The sequence below is a fragment of the Rutilus rutilus genome, assembly GCF_951802725.1.
Source record: "Rutilus rutilus genome assembly, chromosome: 1".
Lineage (NCBI taxonomy): Eukaryota > Metazoa > Chordata > Actinopteri > Cypriniformes > Leuciscidae > Rutilus > Rutilus rutilus.
The window spans coordinates 62,042,509-62,063,871 of record NC_140209.1 but is presented as its reverse complement, the minus strand read 5'-3'; the positions used below and the strand labels follow the sequence as shown (position 1 = coordinate 62,063,871).

The following is a 21,363-nucleotide window of genomic DNA, read 5'->3' as shown; positions in this document are numbered from 1 at the left end:
ATTACCAGCTTCACTTATTACTAACCAGACTGACTTTATTTCTGTCAGACGTCTACAAAAGGTTTTATTGAGAATTAACAGAGGTTTAACTCTAATGTGTTTCATTTGAAGTCACCATAACCGTGATTAGTGTTTCCATTAGTTGGGCTCTTAACTCTTAATATGGCTACTGTGTTTTTTTGGCTGCTGTGACAGTGTGTTTGTCAGACACATTTGCAGCAGCAAAGAAAGCTAAAGTGAAATGAGATCAGGTGATGATGGTTTTATAATCATCATGAAACAGACTGATTCACTGAGGTCTTTTAATGTTGTTCCATTAATAGAGTCACATCACAAACCCTGTGTTACTGCAGCATGAAATCCAGCAATATTTTATAACAAGTTAGAAGACTTTAACAAACATGAACACGAAAAAGTCATTTTAATATGACACACACAGACATGAACAATCAGCGTATGAATCTCAACAATGGTGACGATCAAAAGTACCTTGCTGCAATGCATGCTGGGTACCAGCATAGTACAAAACTCCCAGCATGCATTGCAACATTAATAAATTATGCAGCTGAATTGTCCTATTATTTTATTTTATTCTAAATATTGGCTTTTATTTTTGCTGTTGTTTTTGTTGATATATGTATGTATGTTTTCAGCCTGAGCTGCAGGGCAAAATCAAATCGCTTGCAGATCAGGCTGGGTTTGCCCTGTGTAAGTCAAACTCCTTTCTATGTTGAAATAATGAAGATTTCAGGCCCCTGCCTGGCCACCCCTATGAAAATATCCTGCTCTGTCACTGGTTGAGTGTGAGAATGTGTTGTTCACTCGCAGTGTATAAATATGACCAAATGACTGACTGTTCAAGAGTGACTCCTCATCCTACAGCAGAAGTTTCTCAGACACTTGAGGTTTTTTTTCCACTACTGAACATGTTTCTGCACTTGCTAATATTTGCTCTTGTCTCAATGGGTAAGTCAATTTTTTTAATGATAAAACTTTACAATAAGGTTAAATTTGTTAACATTAATGAATTAGACATCACAAGTTACATAAATAACATTTATTACAACATTTGTTAATCTAGAAAAGTTAATTTTATAGATATTGTTCATGTTAGTTAATAATATAACCAGCGCTTGTCATTTTATAAAATTATAAAAATGTATTAGTAGTATATTATAGTATTAAAAGCTGCAGAAGCACTGCCTAGATAGCAAGCAACCATTGAAACAATGTAATGCATCAACGTTAATTGCACTGAATCAACATCACTGTTGCACCCACAATTAATGCTGAAATAATGTTGACCTTTAAGGTACAATATGTAAGAATTTTGTAATAAAATATCCCAAACTCACTTGAACAGTTTTATACATTTCCTGCAGTTGTGTACTTACAATATCCCAAAAGTTCCCAAAGATTTTGAATTTGAGAAATTCAAATTTTAAATAGTTGTCTGTCCCGGAAAAAAACTAAAAGTTCACTTGTCGCCTGTCACTGACGTAATATCCTCCCTTGCTTCCGCTCCTACTGCCATATGATAGTAACCATGGCGACAGACGTGGACAACTGTGTAGTTCGTAATGTCTATCTGCACGCTGTTGTTGTTTCGTTCAAACATTATGGACCATGGCAAGCAGATTTTGGGGGGAAAATGAGAACTAAAATGAAGATCAACATCAGCGCGGCGTTTGAGATGCCGAGAGCTCCACGTCCTTGACAAACTTTGACTTGACAGAGACGCCGCTCTTGCATGTACTTTATTAGACAGGTGAGCAAATGGATGTGGCAGAGTGGGGGACAAGAGCAAATCTAGACAGCAAGGAAGTTCACATTAAATAAACTCTAATAAGATTTTCAATGTAGCCAACTACGCCACCTCTGGACTTTCACATAAGGATATACTCAGACAACACAGGTTCGTTCTTCACAAAGAGGACTGAGATGTTCTGACAATAAAAAAACAATTACATAAATATCTCACATTCTTCTCACATTGAAAAACACCACATTCACTAATAAATACCTTCCAAACATTTACCTCTTAATTACCTACATATGTTAATACAAAAAAAAAAGGTATTTAAAATAAAAAAATAAAATAAAATAAAAAACTGGGGGTTATTTGAAGACACTAACAGGAGAAAGAATCTCTGACCCACCTTGTAAGTAATCACTCACTACACCCACACGCTAGTGTCCCACACTATAAAGGCAATTAAACAAATCCACACTCAAGTGTGTTTAACACTACACCCCAATCAGAGGTGGGTCAAATACCCCCATTCAGATGTCCCAGAGAGAACCCACAAAACCCACTTAAATTACAGATTCCATTAAAATAAATATCAACAAAACACAGCAAATTTATAAGGGAGACAAAAACAGCAGCGTAGTTTGGGTCCATGTATCCTGCTGATTACAGATGTGCTTACACGGCTCCGAGCTGGAAGCACACCGTTAGGCACTCCCTCCCAACCTGCACACACACAGTCGCAGCAGTGAGATTTAAGCACTTTTCAAATCATAAAAGAATCCCAAAAGAGATCATACTCACTGCGTCAGAACAACGTATATAAAATGACTGCATGCTGCAACATGCCCTGCCATGTAGCGACTGCAGAACAGGCTTAGGTTACACACCAACATTGCACAGAAAAATAAAAATCACATACCACTTTACACCCATCCACATACCTGAGATTGGACAAATAAGCGACCCAAACTACTCGACTCCATCAGGAAAAGGCAGAAAAAGGGAAAGCAAGAGGATAACCAGAAACAGCTAAACGCAAACTCCGCTACTTGTGTGTCTTGCTTTTATTATAAGTGCAATCATGATAATGATTAACCAGCCGGTATCTGACAGCTGAGTCTATGGGGGAATTATTCCCATTCTCCACCAGGGGGAGTAATGGGGGGAAATACCCAATCTGCTACATGTTCATGAAACTAATCAACAGAGGTGGGAAATCCAGGGGCCAATGAGTAGAAGTCCTGCCATATGTTTATTCCACCCATAAACTCAGTCAGCTGATTTCACTAATTAGTTCTGTCTCCTGTCTGAATTAGCAAATCCAGGTGATTGGAACAAAATACTGAGGAGGACTTTTACAGGCATTTGTGTGATTGTCACCATTGTTGAGATTCATATGTAGATTCTTGATGTCTGCGTGTGATTCAATATCTTCAGATTATTAAATGATTGCTGGAATTAGCTACTGTAACGATCGTACAGATCATAGTTCACTAATCTTACCACTGACCTAATGTGGCAATTTGCTAATAATAAGTTATATTTTGTTATAAGTGTAATAAGTAATAAGTTATAAGTCTACATTTTGATTTTTAAATTACATTAACGAACAAACTCCACCGCACACCTGCAAGTGATAGGTGCGTAGGATAACAAGACCAAACAGGGAGGTCGTTTCAACAGATAAGGAACTCCCGCACACTATCGTTACTTGCAATTTAAAATGAATATTTATTAACACACAACGTTTCGGTCACACGACCTTCATCAGGAGTATACAAATGTTCAAATTCATCTCTTTTAAGATAAACACATGACCAATCAACAGAGCTCCATCTGTAAACAATTAAGATCATTGGGAGTACATAATTAGCACGACATCATAAACAGTTACAAATTGTGATAGTTACAACAATCAGTAAAGATCCCCTTGTAGGTTAACAAGATCATCTAAAACACATAATCAACATGTGGTCATCAAACAGCATCAAATTGTAATTCTAAACAGTTACAACAATCAGTCACTCAAACTCATTGTGCATACATAGTAGAAACAACACGTCATTCAAAACAGTTACAAAACATCACTATAACATTACATTAAATAATGCTTCATCGTTCATACCCCTAGGTGATAAAGTTTGAAGGGTGTAAATCCAAAACAGTTCACGTCTCTGTCGGAGTAATTCAATGTCACCACCTCTAGATTGCAAAGTTACTTTCTCAATCCCACAAAAGTGTAAATTACATTAAAGGAAAAGAAATATATTTGATACACACGCAGACATCAAGAATCAGCATATGAATCTCAACTATGGTGACATGCTTCATGCAGCAAAGACCAGCATGCATGAAGCATGTCACCATTGTTGAGATTCATATGCTGAATCTTGATGTCTGCTTGATTGTCTACAAAAAAAAATTCTGACTGTGTATTTAAAAATCTAAATTCTGAACATTTGATCTGTTGCAAAAAAGTGTTGACAGCAAATAACTACCTTTTGTTCGGGGATAAAAATAGTGAACTATTCTATTTCTATAATTATGCTGGAAACTGTTTCACCTGATTCTCTTTGTTTTGGGCTTTTTTTGCAACAAATGTAAACACTGTTACAAAGACCAGAAACATGCGCAAAATTCAAGTCACACTGTCCAACTAAAGCAAACACTGATCACCGTAAAGGTGGCCAAATATTTTCAAAACAAAATAAAAAATACTACTACTACTACTACTAAACCTCTATTAATTCTCAAAAAAAAAAAAAAAAAAAAAAAAAACTTCTGCTGAGATCTTGAGATATTTATTGTCGTCTTTTATTTGCAGTTGATTTCAGGCTGTGTGACTTTAAGTCAGTTGTAGTTTCATTTTCTGAGAGTGTAAGCATGATGTTGAACCATCACATTGTAACATTGACTCAATGCCATTGATTTATGGATGAAATTTCAACATTTTTTCAACATTAATGGTGGGAGCAAAAGTGATGTTGAGTCAAAAATTTACACATTACCATTGATTTGATATTTGTTTTGATGGTGGCTATCTATCTGGGACTCTAATCAAACACACCTGAACCAACTCATCCATTTTTTCAGTATTACTAGAAAGCTACAGGCAGGAGAGTTTATCAGGGTTGTAGCTAAACTCTGCAGGACAGTGGCCGTCTCAGTTTGACTATTCCTGCTCTAGACCCTTTACTATTTAATATTAGTTTTTCTCTGGCTGTTCCAACTCTGTGTTTATAAAGCACATTTGTTGTGACAAGAGAATCTATGACCTGGCTTGTGTTTCCCGAGAGGATCGTAAGCCTAATTTGATTGTACAGAACATTTGCTTCAATTGTTCGACTATCAATTTAGGCTTAAGATGCTTCTGGTAAATGCAACTCAAGTCATGACGGTTATGTTTCAAAGATGAAATTACATTCAGTAGTGGTCTGATTCACTGATCTCACCCAGCATTATAAACTGATTATACAAATGCTTTTTTTACTTTTTATTACAGTACCTAATTACAGCAGTGCTATAAAAAAAAAAAAAACTGAAGTTTTTAAAATCACACACCGACATCAAGAATCTACATATGAATCTCAACAATGGTGACAATCACACAAATGCTTCATGTTGCAGTGCATGATGGGAGTCACCAATCAAAACACATCCATGGCTCACATCATGCATTGCAGAATGCATTGTCCTGTAATTTTCATTGGTTTTTCCTTTTTGCTTTTATTTTGCTATTGTTTTGTTCTGACTTTAGTAGCTTGTTTTGTGATGTTCAGAGTTGATCTGTTTGTCACAATTTTTTTTTTATTGTCACCATTGTTGAGATTCATATGCTGATTCTTGATGTCTTATGTGCTCAAAGTATATTCTGAATTATTCATGTTCCTGTTGGATCTCAAACTGTAGAATCTCAAGGTGATGATACACTGTGCAACTTTTTGAGTAATGTTGCAGTCAATGGGCAACCAGATGAGATACAGGGCCCCTGACAAATCTAAGTTTTCAAGATATAAATGTATTGCCCATTTTCAATGCGAAAGCGCCCAAGCAACAATCGCTCGGCAAAATTGCTCAAAAAGTTGCCCTATGTATCATCACCTCCAAGACTAAAATACTAAAATGAGACATCAGGCACATAGTCAAAGATTTAGACTTTATCACTACATGATAATGATGATATCAAGATTCAAGATTAAAAAAATGAAACGGGTCAAGAGCCCAGCCAAAGCAAACACGGACCACCATAATGGTGACTTGAAACGAAGAATTCCATAAAACATTACCGTCTAAACCTCTGTTGAATTTCAAAAACTTTTGTAGATGTATGACAGAAATAAAGTCAAACTGGTTAATAATACGTGCAATAATGTGTAATGGCTCAAAGTCAGCTGTAGTTCTTGTGTTTCTCTTTTTTCTGTTATTTTTGTTTCTCTTTCCTTCAATGATTGTGCTTATCAATATCAGGTGTCACCACTAATGGCCAATCATCACTTAATTAATAACTTAATTATCTCATTAACTTCAACACTGCTTCAGTGTTAGTTATCACCCTGTAGTTGGACACATGTGTACACTGAGGAGTGTTAATTTAAAGGAACACGCAGACTTTTTGGGACTTTAGCTTATTCACCGTATCCCCCAGAGTTAGATAAGTCCATACATACCCTTCTCATCTCCATGTGTGCCGTAACTCTGTCTGACGCACCCACCGCTAGCCTAGCTTAGCACAAAGACTGGAGGTAAATGGCTCCAGCTAGCATACTGCTCCCAATAAGAGACAAAATAACGCCAACATTTTCCTATTTACATGTTGTGATTTGTATAGTCACAGCGTGTACAAATAACAAGGTCACATGAAGCACAGACATCTTCTAACCGTATAAATACTGGGAACTATATTCTCAGAAGGCGAAGCACTGCTACTTCTGCGGAGTGATTTACTCCAACTCTGAGCGAACTCTCTGCTCCTCACCACAGGGCTTCTCAGGTGCTCTGAGCAAATCACTCCGCCCAAGTAGCAGTGCTTCGTTATTTTGTCTCTTATTAGCATACTGTAACATACTTATTACAGTATGCTAGCTGGAGCCGTTTACCTCCAGTCTTTGTGCTAAGCTAGGCTAGCGGTGGGTGCATCAAACAGAGTTACGGCACGCACAGAGATGAAAAGGGTATGTATGGACTTATCTAACTCTGGGGGATACGGTGAATAAGCTAAAGTCGGCATGTTCCTTTAACACTGGGGTCCCAGATGGCAAGTAACCATCGAAACAATGTTAAATCAATGTAAATGTGTCAATGTTAACTGCAGTCAATCAACATCATGTTTTCACCAGCAATTAATGTTGAAGTTTTTTTTTTGTTTTTTTTTTATCCAAAAATCAGTGGTAATGGCATTGAATCAATGTTTCAATGTGATGTTGGTTCAACATCATGTTTGCACTCTCAGAAAATTAAACACAACAACTACAACTGACTTAAAGCCACACAGCCTGAAATCAACTGAAGATAAAAGAAGACAATACATCTCTCAAGATCTCAGCAGGTCTTTTTGACAATTAACAGAGTTTTAGATGTTGATGTTTTATTGAAGTGATCAGTGTTTCTTTAAGTTGGGCAGTTTGACTCTTGGCTTTTTATGTGAGTTTGTGGTTTTAGTAACAGTGATTACCAAAAAAACAATTTGTTGCAAAGAAAGACAGAAACCAAGACAATCAGCTGATTTAAGCATCATAATTCACTAATCTAATACTTGACCAAAAGTTTTTTTTTTTTTTTTGTTATTAACCTTTTGCAGTCTGAGGTGTTTTCTGGGCTCTGCAGGTGTTCTGACATTTGTGCTTATTTCTGTTACTTGTTTCATTTACATGACTAAAGTCTGATTACACTGTATTCAACACAAACTCTGCTTCAATAATATGTGAGCAGCATGTATGTAAATGTTTGTAGTTTTGAAAAAATGATGTTTATGCACGGTTTATAAAAAAATAATTAAAAAAATTAGGCCATAAAACCTATACTGATTATTTGTTCACAAGACTTTTGAAAATTGTATCATATAGCCTAGACTTTTCGTTTCAAAACGTGAAAATCATCCTGCCCACTCATTAATCATTGTGAGAGTAACGTGAGGGTTCGATATGTGGTGGTGGATCACTCTTTATGATAATAAACAGCAGGATGGAGACGGATGACTTTCTCAAGTGGTACTTTACTGAACACTACTCACAACAACAACACTACCTTGTTCGGACCTTCCACGTGACTGAACTAACCAATCAGAAGCGAAAACTTAGACTGAGGTAAACGTGAGGGAATCTGAGAGGCAGATTCAGCAGAATAGCCTGACTGTGTTAAATATGTAAACACGTAAATATGTAAATATTTAACTGACTAAACATTGGAAATACATTTCTAGTAAATTAACTAAAATATACATTATATTAAATTCTGAGCATTACAACTTTCAAATATGACACTTCTAAACCTTACATGAGTATTGATGTGTTCGGGGGTTTACATAGGCTATTGTCTGGTTTCATATTTGTCAGTCAACTTCTCAAAAAACATTCGGGGCTAAAGCCCCGGCCGCCTCTACTTAATATTACTCTCAATACTTAAATACATAATTACACTGTAACAATGACACATTAAAATAAAGTGTAACCCTACACAATTACTGCTCTCAAATAAAGCAACAGGCAGCATAACATCAGTATTTCTCTGCTCATCTTTGACTGAAGCACAGACTCGACTCTCCAGCACAATGCACAGCAAAAACTCCGGTGTTAAATTAACACTCCTGGGAGTGTATATGAGTCCACACTCAAGAGTGTAAAGTGTTAAAATATGAGTGTTAAATTAACACTCAAGAGTGTTAAAGTTAATGAGCTAATTAAGTGATTAATTTAGTAATGATTGATCATTATTGAAGACACCTGATGTTAACAAGCAGAATCACTGAAGGAGAAAATCACAAATTGTAAGCCACCGTTATGGTGATGGGTGTTTGCTTTAGTCGGGCTCTTGACCCTTATACATTTACTTTAGATTTTGTTTGGCTGTTGTATCTTATAACTGCCCGATGAACAAAGAGAAAAAGTGATCTGATGGTGTTGGTTATATTATGACAATCATCATTTGAACTTGATCACTGAACTCATTAAGATCCTTATTTCTGACTTAGATTTATGTTGTTGATTACAGCATAACTGTGAATCTGCATAAATATCCAGAATTTTAGATATAATACAAAGGATTTCTTAAAAGTTGTTTTGAAAAAAATAAATAAAAATCTTTCTTTTAGGCACACACAGACGTCAAGATTCAGTCTATGCATCTCAACAATGGTGACGAGCAGAATATTCAATTAGGAAAAGTAAATTACACAGACAATTCAGATCATAATTTATTCATACCGCAATGCATGATGGGAGCCATTAATGAGTTGTGATTGGTGGCAGCCACTGCAACATGCTTTATTATTGTCACCATTGTTGAGATTCACAGGCTGATTATTGATGTCTGTGTTTCTAAATAAATTCATTTGAAAGTCTTTTGATCAGAACAATGGTTATGAAATATTTTTGGATTATATGAAAAATACTGAAAATCATGTGCTGTAGAATCACAGAGCTGCTGTAACTAACAAGTTAAGCCATCTCAATAAGTTTTGTTTTACAGATCACAACATGATTATGTCAAAACATAACCAACACCATCAGATCACATTGTCTCTTTGTTCATCTGACTGTTATAAATCAATAACAGCAGACAAGCAAAATTTAAAGTAAACATATAAGTGTCAAGAGCCCAACTAAAGCAAACACCCATCACCTTAATGGTAACTTACAATTAGTGATTTCCTCCTTCAGTGATTCTGCTTGTTAACATCAGGTGTCTTCAATAATGCTCAATCATCACTAAATTAATCACTTAATTATCTCATTAACTTTAACACTCTTGAGTGTTAATTTAACACTCATATTTTAACACTTTACACTTTTGAGTGTGGACTCATATACACTCCCAGGAGTGTTAATTTAACACTGCAGTTTTTGCTGTGTGGTGACCCACTAAGCGAATTAATTAAACTAAGAGATATCTCCTATATCATCTTGTGAAAAAAAAAAAAAAAAACACATACAACTTAATATTTTCTCTCCTTATCAGTTACTGACTTCGCATAACTTTTTTCTATGAACTTTAATATTTCAGTGAAATTAACTTCTTTCGTTTATTAAATCTGACTGTTACATTTTACAGTATATTACTGTTTTTCCTTGATTTTAAGGTAATCTACTTGCAGCTGTTTTTCTACAGTTTTATGCCGCAAATTAATTTACAGTTGAATTCCTTTAAATTATGCTTCACTCTGTTTTTATTTTTTTATATGACACATTTAACCCTTTTAAACCCACTGCAAAATCTTCAGTTTTAGGCTACATCTACATTAATCCGGATTGAAAACGGCGTTTTTGTTTATAAACACTCTCCGTCCACACTAGCGTTTTCAGGCGTTTTCGGACGTTTCAGTGTGGATGAAACTTTTGAAAAACGCTAAATTCACCTTACTGCGCATACGTAAAACCCCACAAAAGATCACTGATATGATTCAGATAGGAAAAATAAATAATGAAGCTATCGCACAATTCTTCTGACAGGATCATTTTATTTAGTAAAATATCTCACCCTTCACTGATGCGGTCCAGGTCGCACGCAGTCACCATATGTTTGGTCTAAAACGCGACTGCTCTCATGTTTTGCCGCAGGACAGCAAATGTGAGTAAATTCTGTCATCTTTGCAGGACTGTGATATGAAGAGTGTGCAATGTAGAATATTTTTAGCAACAGTGTGAGAGTGAATTAGTACATAACAGGCACAATACTGGTATAAACATGAATATCTATTGGTACAATATACGTCACATGACTAAATTTACATCATCGTTTTCAAATACCACCGTTTTCACAGTCCACACTACAACGCGAAAACGGCGTTTTCAAATGTGTCTGCTTTGGAGTGCGTTTTCAAAAAAGCTTCGTTTTCATTAATAAAAACACCGTCTCAGTGTGGACGGAAGGCCAAAACAGAAAGAAAAATATACGTTTTCAAACGAAAACGTATTAGTGTGGACATGGCCTTAAATGAACACTTGTGTGTCCATACTACAGAGTGTAGGAGTAACACTGAAGCAGTGTTGACATTAATGATATAATTCAGTGATTAATTAACTGGTGATTGAGCGTTGGTGATGAACACCTGATGTTAACAAGCAGAATCACTGAAGGACAGAGGAACAAGAAGAAGATAAAAGTCAAGTCAAGTCAAGTCATTTTCATTTATATAGCGCTTTTAACAATGTAGATTGTCTCAAAGCAGCTTTACAGAGATAAATGTATAATTTAATGTAAGATTGTTTTGGCTTTATAGCGGTTCTTTAATAAAGTTATTTTCCGGCTAAAGTTAGTTTTGATTGATTCGCTTCCGTCGCAACGATCATTTGTTTTTAAATTAGGGGCCGCCAAGACGACACCATTCTCTCTACACAGACTTTAAACGCGAACCTGTGAGAAACGCTGATGGCGTTCAGATGCGCATTAAGAACGGGTTCTATAGTTATGTGCGTTTGAATATATGTGTGCAGGTTTGGAATTCCCTACAAACCAAACCTAAACAAATTACTGGTGTTTCCTTATAGTTTTGATTCAGAATTTTATTTTATTTTATCAATTCGGGGTAGATACGCAAATTGAGTTTTCCCGACGACGCGTTATCTGTAGAGTGGGAAAGGGATCCTCCATAGGGAGAGACTAGTTGGCACTTCAGCACTGCGTTGACACCGGGTCCAGGCGAAGGTCCTTCATCAGATCTGGAAACGGCCTGGATCCGGCAGGCTGCGGGAAAACCTTGGGATAAACAAAGACACTAAAATTAGCGTAGATGCCATTCTTCTCATGATGTAACAAGTACATCAGGATTTATGGGAAGTGTTCCCGGTTCCAGCTGACCTAATCTATGCAGCCTAACATTGAATTATAGAAGTCTATAATGTATTATGTGAACGCTATGTCAAAGAGATGTGTCTTTAATCTAGATTTGAACTGACAGAGTGTGTCTGCTTCCCGGACAATGGTAGGAAGGCTGTTCCAAAGTTTTGGTGCTAAATAGGAAAAGGATCTACCGCCAGCAGTCGATTTAGATATTCTAGGTATTATCAACTGGCCGGAATTTTGAGATCGCAATAGACGTGAAGGAGTATAATGCGTTAAGAGCTCGCTCAAGTACTGCGGAGCTAAACCATTTAGTGCTTTGTAAGTAATCAGCAATATTTTAAAATTGATGCGATGTTTAATAGGGAGCCAGTGCAGTTTTGACAGAACCGGGCTAATATGGTCATACTTCCTGGTTCTGGTAAGAACTCGAGCTGCTGCGTTTTGAACTAGCTGTAGTTTGTTTATTAAGCGTGCAGGGCAACCACCCAGTAGAGCATTACAATAATCTAGCCTTGAGGTCATGAACGCATGGACTAATTGTTCCGCATTTGTCAATGAGAGCATATGACGTAATTTAGATATATTTTTAAGATGGAAAAATGCGGTTTTACAGATACTAGACACGTGACTTTCAAATGAAAGATTGGTATCAAAGAGCACACCCAGGTTCCTAACCGACGACGAAGACTTAACAGAGCAGCCATCAAGTGTTAGACAGTATTCTAGGTTATTACGTGAGGAAGTTTTTTGTCCAATAATTAGAATCTCTGTTTTTTCAGAATTTAGAAGTAGGAAATTACGAGTCATCCAATTTTTTATATCAGCTATGCATTCTGTTAATTTAGTGAATTGGTAAGTTTCGTTAGGTTTTGAAGAAATATAGAGCTGAGTATCGTCGGCATAACAGTGGAAGCTAATTCCATGCTTCCTAATGATATCTCCAAATGGCAGCATGTACAGAGTGAACAGCAGCGGTCCTAGTACTGAGCCCTGTGGTACGCCATACTGAACTTGTGATTGATAAGACATCTCTTCATTTACTGCTACAAACTGATAACGGTCAGATAAGTATGATTTAAACCATGCTAGTGCAATTCCACTAATGCCAACATAGTTTTCTAGTCTATTTAAAAGAATGTTGTGGTCAATGGTGTCAAACGCAGCACTAAGATCGAGTAACACTAATAGAGAGACACAACCACGATCGGATGATAAGAGCAAATCATTTGTTACTCTAACGAGAGCAGTCTCAGTACTATGGTACGGTCTAAATCCAGACTGAAAATCCTCGCAGATATCATTTCTTTCTAGAAAGGAACATAGTTGTGAAGATACTGCCTTTTCTAGTATCTTTGACAGAAAAGGTAGATTCGAGATCGGCCTGTAATTGACTAATTCTGAAGGATCAAGTTGCATTTTTTTAACAAGCGGTTTAATCATAGCCAGCTTAAAGTTTTTTGGTACGTATCCTAGAGACAAAGAGGAATTAATGATATTAAGAAGAGGATCTATGACCTCTGGAAGCATCTCTTTCAGTAGCTTAGTCGGTATAGGGTCTAACATACATGTTGTAGATTTAGATGATTTAACGAGTTTAGTAAATTCTTCCTCTCCTATAGCAATGAATGAATCAAATTTTTCCTCAGGGAGACTACAATGCACTGCCTGATGCGATACTGTAGTAGACGGTTGCATAGTTATAATTTTATCCCTGATATTATCAATCTTATAAGTGAAGAAGTTCATAAAGTCATTACTGCTGTGCTGCTTGGAACCTTCTGTGTTTGAAGCTTTCTTTTTCGTTAGTTTAGCCACTGTTTCAAATAAATACCTAGGATTATGTTTATTTTCTTCTAATAGGTTTGAAAAATAAGCAGATCTAGCAGCTTTTAAAGCCTCTCTGTAAGCAATCGAGCTCTCTTTCCATGAAATGCGAAATACCTCTAATTTTGTTTTCTTCCAGTTGCGCTCCATTTTTCTGGCTGCTCTCTTAAGGGCCCGAGTGTGCTCGTTGTACCACGGCGTTGGATTATTTTCTTTAATCTTCTTTAAGCGCAAAGGAGCAACTGTGTCTAAAGTGCTGGAAAAGAGAGAGTTAAAAGTTTCTGTTGCAATATCAAGTTTTTCTAAGCTATCCGGGATGCTGAGATGATGAAACTGATCAGGAAGATTATTAATAAAGCAATCTTTAGTAGCAGAAGTGATAGGTCTAACATATTTGTAACACGGAGTCGGCTTTGCAGCCTTGGCTAAATGTAATTTACACGAGACTAGATAATGATCTGAGATGTCATCGCTCTGCTGCAGAATTTCAACGGCATCAACATCTATTCCATGTGATAATATTAGATCTAGAGTATGATTACGATGATGAGTAGGTCCTGACACGTGTTGTCTAACTCCAATTGAGTTTACAATGTCTTTAAATGCCAAACCCAATGCATCTTTTTCATTATCGATGTGTATATTAAAATCACCAACAATTAGTACTTTATCTGCAGCCAATACTAACTCTGATAGAAAGTCCGCAAATTCTTTGATAAAGTCTGTATGGTGCCCTGGTGGCCTGTATACAGTAGCCAGCACAAATCTCAAATGTGATTTATCATTTTTACTATATATTTTTACATTAAGCACTAACACTTCAAAAGAATTATATTCGAAACTTGATTTCTTAGTGGTTTTGAAAATATTACTATAAATTACAGCAACACCACCCCCTTTGCGTTTAAGACGAGGTTCATGTTTATAACAGTAATCTTGCGGGGTGGACTCATTTAAAGTAATGTAATCGCTTGGTTTTAGCCAGGTTTCTGTCAAACACAGCACATCTAGGTTATTATCTGAAATCATATCATTAACAATGAGTGCTTTTGAAGTAAGCGATCGAATATTCAGCAACCCAAGCTTTAGCATTTGCTCATCTGTATTATAGCTGTTTTTTATTTGTTGAACATCAATTAAATTTTTAACCTTAGATGGGTTTAAACATTTTTTGGATTTCCAAAATCGGGGAACAGACACAGTCTCTATATGATGATAGCTAGGTGAAAGAGGCTCTATGTGATAGGATTTATCTGACCTGGGTGACGCGAGGCCGCTAGCAGACGGTTGGTTTAGCCAGTCTGTCTGCTTCCTGACCTGGTGCCCAATTTGTCATGTTTGAGCTCTAAGACTATGAGCCATATTACTAGATAGAAGAGCAGCACCATCCCAGGAGGGATGAATACCATCTCTTTTCAACAGGTCAGGTTTGCCCCAAAAACTTTTCCAATTGTCTATGAATTCTATATTATTACACGGACACCACTCAGACAGCCAGCGATTCAGTGAACACAATCTACTAACTATCTCATCACTCCTGCGAACAGGAAGGGGGCCAGAGCAGATTACAGTGCCTGACATCGTACTTGCAAGTTCACACACCTCTTTAATATTAATTTTGGTGATCTCCGACTGGCGGAGTCGAACATCATTAGTGCCGACATGAATAATGATCTTAGAGAATTTACGATTAGCATTAGCCAGCACTTTTAAATTTGCTTTGATGTCAGGCGCTCTGGCTCCCGGCAAACATGTGACTATGTTCGCTGGTGTCTCTATTTTCACGTTCCGTGTGATCGAATCACCAATTACTAGGGCACAATCAACAGAATTCTCAGTGGGTGTTTCACTGAGCGGGGCAAATCGATTTGTTGTGGTAATCGGAACGGAAGAGTGGTTTTTTGATCCGCGACTAGAGCGATCCCTCACTGTCACCCATTTGCCCGGCTGCACAGGCTCTACTTCAGCTGGAACCGAATCATGTAAAGAGTTCACTATGCTAGGCGCATCCAAAATAGTATCTAAAGCTCTAGCACTCTTACTATCCTCAATTAAAGTTTGGATGCGTGTCTCTAATTCTGAAATCTTCTCTGTCAGCCTAACTGTCTCCTTACATTTATCACATATAAATCCTACATTGCCAACAGAGAAGTCTATGCTAAACATGTGACATGAAGTGCAGGTGACAATAACAGGACAAGACATTACTCACCGTGTTTGTTGACTGATTATTACTTACCTGAGCTTTTGAACTCAAAGGCGCGAGCGCGCGAGAGAAAAATAAATAAATAAAACAGCTGAGCGCACGGGTGGCGCGTTAACAGGCTAGCAGTAGCGAATTAGCGTGTTGTGTTAGTAGTAAGTTAACGGAAGCTAGCGATGTCAATCTGAGATGTTGGGTAAGCTGTATTTAGTATAAACAACTACAAATTGTAGTAAATGATGGTTCAAAACAAAGAAATACGAGGCTAAGACGGAGCTTACAGCACCGAAGCAAACACACTCACAGCAGGCAGCGAGGCAGACAGGAGCACAAGAGTTGGTATAAAAAAGCAAAACACAAGAACTACAACTGACTTCAGCCACAGAAGACATTAAATCGCTCAAGATCTCAGCAGAGGAGGATTAAACAACTCCAAAAATTATCATTATTATTAAAAATAGAATTTAATGTTACCATTATGGAGATCAGTGTTTGCTTTAGTTCGGCTCTTGACCCTTGAATTTAACATACATTTTTATGAGACCGCTGTAACTGTGTTTTTGAGACATATTTGTTTACTGTTAAGTCTCACAGTCAAAAGAAAGAAAAATAGAGTGAATTATTTTGTGTTTTTGCACATAATAATATAGTGGAGACCTGTTGGTATATAATGTCCTGTTGAGATTTAAAGGGTTTCTGTTTAGTTTTGTGGGTCACCATTGTGCTGAAGAGTAGAGCCTGTGCTTTAATCCAGGATGAGCAGAGAAACACTGATGTTATTCTGCATGTTATTTTTATTTTTATTTAAAGACAGTGATTGTGTAATTGCTGATGCATTGATTTAACTAGCAGGATTTAGTTCAATTGATGTTTCTAGTTAACTCATTTAAGCCTTTTTCTTAGTGGACTCAAATGAAATAGCTCAGTATAAATATTTAATGGCAATTAACCAATCGATTTCCTCAAATGAAATGAGTTATCTATGAGTTTTATTTCAGTGCGTTATTAATAACAGTAACATACTGTTAAGATTACAGTAAAGAAAATTTACAGCTGCTATTGTTTTGCTGCTTTTACATGTGTGCTGTATAATTTTACAGTATAATTGTAGTTTATGATTTACAGTACTCTTGTAAATTGATAGGCTTACTGGCAACCAAACTTGCCAGTAAGTTGCTGTACATTTTACAGTAATTTTCTTTACAGTGTTTTTTTTTTTTTTTTTTTTGCTGTGTACAGTCACTTCTTATTTGTGTAAATATCAAGAACATTTCGATGACTCACTAAGAGCAATAGTCGGCATTTGATTTTCTGTGTGTTTGTGTATGTCTGACAAGAGTATGAAATGAAGAAGGATAAATGTTTAAACATGAAATTCTCTTTCATGTGTGCTTGGAGAATATATTCTCTGTGTTTCTGAATGTCTCATACACACAGGGCGGGGGTCAGATGCTGAAGATTGCAGTTCAACACAATATGGTGATGCCAGAATTAAACTTTGGAAATATCTCGGCTTAGAAAACAATAGCTCTCAAGATGACAGAATGTGGCCCCTGCTGAACAACTACAAGTACAACTCCTACTATGGCAACAGGCCTGCAAACACTTATGTGGACATATATGTGACCTCCATCACCAGTGTGGTATGAGTCCAGCATGATTTATCTTCTCATTCAAGTCATCATGGGATGTCAAGCAGTTGTAGTATCATCTCTCAACACATCTTTTTATCTACAGGATGAAAAAGCCCAGAGTCTCTCAACACAGGTCAAAATGATAACTGTAAGTGTTTTAAAAACCTATTTCATTCTTAGTTCACAAAGTTTTACTCAATTTACAGAATATTGTAACAAATGATCAGAGATTTTTATTTAATTTTCAAGCATACATTATCTGTCTTATAATCATTCTGAACTTCATTTAACTTTCCAGGTGTGGCCAAATAGGAACATGAAGTGGAACTCAAAGGAGTTTTGTAAAATTAATACATTTGCAGCCCCCAAAAATATGTTTTGGACTCCAGACATTGGCATAATGGAAAGGTATATATATATATATATATATATATATATATATATATATATATATATATATATATATATATATAAGGATTTAAAGGCTTTGTTTCACTGTTAACCCTTGCTGTAAAAAAAGGTAAAATTCTGACAGTATCATACCTTTTTCCATTAAAACAGTAATATACCGTAGAAAACAAAACTAGCCTACAGGAATATACTGTGAATTAACAGTGCTCAAAGTCGACACTCAGAGGCTGTTTTCCCAATCACACCCTATACCCTCATTCACTATTCCCTACATTAGTTCACTAATATAGTCCAGTTGACAGAGTGAATGAAAAGACAGAGAAACAAGAACTACAAATGAAACCAGTTTACAAACCAGTAAAACATTATTTCTTTCATACATGTACAAAAGTACTTGTTGAGAATTAACAGAGATTTAGTTTGTGAAGTTTGTAGTCACCATTATTAGGGACCAGTGTTTGCTTTAGTTGGTCTCTTGACCCTTGACTTACTGTATAACAAAAAATTATTATTCTGCCTGCTGACTGTAACTGTGAGTTTCTAAAACACATTTGTTATGGCAAGAACAAGTCAAGAGGAAGTTGATCAGGTGTTTGTGGACGTTGTGATGATGCCATAATCGTCTTGTGTATAAGCTTCGAATTTACGGGTGTTTAAAATTTATATCTGTGTTTTTACATATATACCTTGCTGTAACATCATATATCTGTGATTCTACAGCAGCATATCCAATAATGTTTCTGTAATCAGTTATTTTAAAGAATATTAAATTCATATTCATTAAGGGATTTACACAATTTGATTTCCTGATTGACTCAGACATCAACAGTCAGCATATGAATCTCAACAATGGTGACAATCAAACGTTTCATGTTGCAATGTATGCTGGTTTCCAGGATAGTATAAAACTAGCATAAATTAGGGCTGGGCGATTTAAATCGCGATATTGTTATGCGCATCTCGTCAGTAAAGCCGGTTCCTTGATTAGTAGTAAATCGCCATCACCTGCTTTCAGATGAAGCGGCATTTACTACAAAGAGCCGTAGTTAACTGACAAGCTGAGCCAAATCACATCAATATCGCGGACGTATCGCCAGCGATATTTAATGCGATATGGCTCAGCTTGTCAGTTAACTACGGCTCTTTGTACACAGCAAACACTCCTGTGTTAAATTAACACTCCTGGGAGTGTATGAGTCCACACTCAAGAGTGTTTAAGTTAATGAGATAATTAAGTGATTAATTTAGTGATGATTGAACATTATTGAAGACACCTGATGTTAACAAGCAGAATCACTGACGGAGAAAATCTCAAATTGTAAGTTACCATTATGGCGATCATTGGTTGCTTTAGTTGGACTCTTGGCCCTTATATTATTAACTTTAGATTTTGTTTGGCTGTTGTATCTGAATTATAACTGCCAGATTAACAAAGGAAAAAGTGATCTGATGGTGTTGGTTATATAATGACATTCATCATTTGAACTTGATCACTAAACTCATTAAGATCCTTCTTTCTGACTTCGATTTATGTTGTTGGTTACAGCATAACTGTGAATCTGCATAAATGCCCAGAACTTTTGATATAATATAAAGGATTTCTTAAAATTTGTTTTAAAAAAATCTTTCTTTTAGGCGCACACACAGACGTCAAGATTCAGTCTGCATCTCAACAATGGTGACGAGCAGAATATTCAATTAGGAAAAGTAAATTACATAGACAATTCAGATCATAATTTATTCATACCGCAATGCATGATGGGAGCCATTAATGAGTTGTGATTGGTGACAGCCACTGCAACATGCTTTATTATTGTCACCATTGTTGAGATTCACAGGCTGATTATTGATGTCTGTGTTTTAAATGTATTTCTCCGAATATCTTTTGATCAGAACAATGTTTATTATATATATTTTTTAAATTATAAGTAAAGTACTTATAATCATAGGCTGAAGAATCACAAAACTGCTGCTAACAAGTTAAACCAAATTATCTCAATAAGTTTCATTTTTCACAGCATGATTATGTCAAAACATAACCAACACTATCAGATCACATTTTACTTTATTCATTTAACTGTTATAAATCAATAACAGCAGACAAACAACAGTAAATATTAAAGTAAACATATAATGGTCAAGAGCCCAACTAAAGCAAACACCCATCACCTTAATGGTAACTTATTTTCTTCTTCAGTGATTCTGCTTGTTAACATCAGGTGTCTTCAATAATGCTCAATAGTCACTTAATTAATCACTTAATTATCTCATCAGCCCTAAATGCCGCTCCATCTGAAAGCAGGTGATGGTGATTTACTACTAATCAAGGAACCGGCTTTACTGACGAGATGCGCACAACAATATCGCGATTTAAATCGCCCAGCCCTAGCATAAATATATATTTTTTGATTGCCACTATTGTTGCGATTCATGTGTAGGATCTCTATGAAGTTAGAAAAGCTGGAGAATGTAATAAATAGAAGACTTATACTGTACATGATACGTTTTGAACCGCTTAAATGAGACAGACACAAAACTGCTGGAGCCACTGATGAAAAACTCATCAGTGCCTCCCAGAATGCATTGCGACACGAACCATGTCACTGTTATTGAGATTCATGTGCTGATTCTTGATTCTAAGTGAAAAAGTAATTCAAAAATCCTTAATTATTTATTAAATCTCTTTTGGATTAGTAGTGGGAAGTCTGGAACATTTTACTGACTTGAATCTTGTTCATTAAAATGAACAAGTTTTTATTCCAGTCATTTTGTGTTTTTCAGCAGAATGTATTTAAAATGTTACATGTTAATAGCCAAATTCACCAAACACAAGTGATGGGCAAATGAAGCTTTGGCGAAGCACTGAACCACTTAGAAGAATTGTTTTGAAAATGTGTTCATTACTCGAAGCTTCAGTAACAGCGACCTCGCCTGGTGAAGTGCCAAGGCTGCATCTAAATTATCCCGGCTAGATAGTGGACATGGAGGCTTTATGACGAGTGACATATCTAGTGCCTTCGGCTACCTTCTGAGCAGTGGTTCAAATGAAATTGTAGTTAATGGTTTGAAGCACGTATCAAAGCTTCAGTGTCACACTGCCATCACTACAAAACACATCAAATGCTGATCACATTTAGAATAAGAAAAAAATTGCAATGCAAGGAAAAGGCCAAAGTATGAGAAACAGAAACGATTAAATAATTAATCTTGGTCTTCAGGCTGTGCAGTTTATTAGTTTACCTCACCTCCCGATCTGAGCCGTTCGTTTATCACGTGACATCCTCATAAACCTCATTTCAAGAAAACTGTTGAGGATAATATAAAAAAAAAAAAAAACAAGGCTTATTTCCATTGTGGTCCTCTAAGTTTACAAAATGTAAGAACAGATCATATATGAAGGGAAACCCCGGTCCGTGTACCTTCGGATAATTCGTTTTTTCGTTTTTGTTTAAAAAACGGAAAAACAAAGAAACCGTTAGTTTATCGCATATTCAAACCTTCTCGTGGACATACAAAACAAGTTTCAGTATGGTCCATGTACG

The 21,363-nt window shown here is 36.3% G+C and overlaps 1 protein-coding gene across 1 annotated transcript in view; it reads left to right on the top strand.

Annotated features, from left to right (window-relative positions):
- The first annotated feature begins 865 nt into the window (after positions 1-865).
- LOC311295779 (5-hydroxytryptamine receptor 3A-like) overlaps positions 866-21,363 on the top strand; it is a 60,908-nt gene continuing 40,410 nt past the window's right edge. Inside the window, exons 1-4 of the mRNA XM_084417286.1 lie at positions 866-966; positions 17,214-17,419; positions 17,514-17,558; positions 17,709-17,818. Coding sequence (XP_084273412.1) covers positions 927-966; positions 17,214-17,419; positions 17,514-17,558; positions 17,709-17,818 — 401 coding nt within the window. The 5' untranslated portion in view covers positions 866-926. The remainder of the gene's footprint in view (positions 967-17,213; positions 17,420-17,513; positions 17,559-17,708; positions 17,819-21,363) is intronic.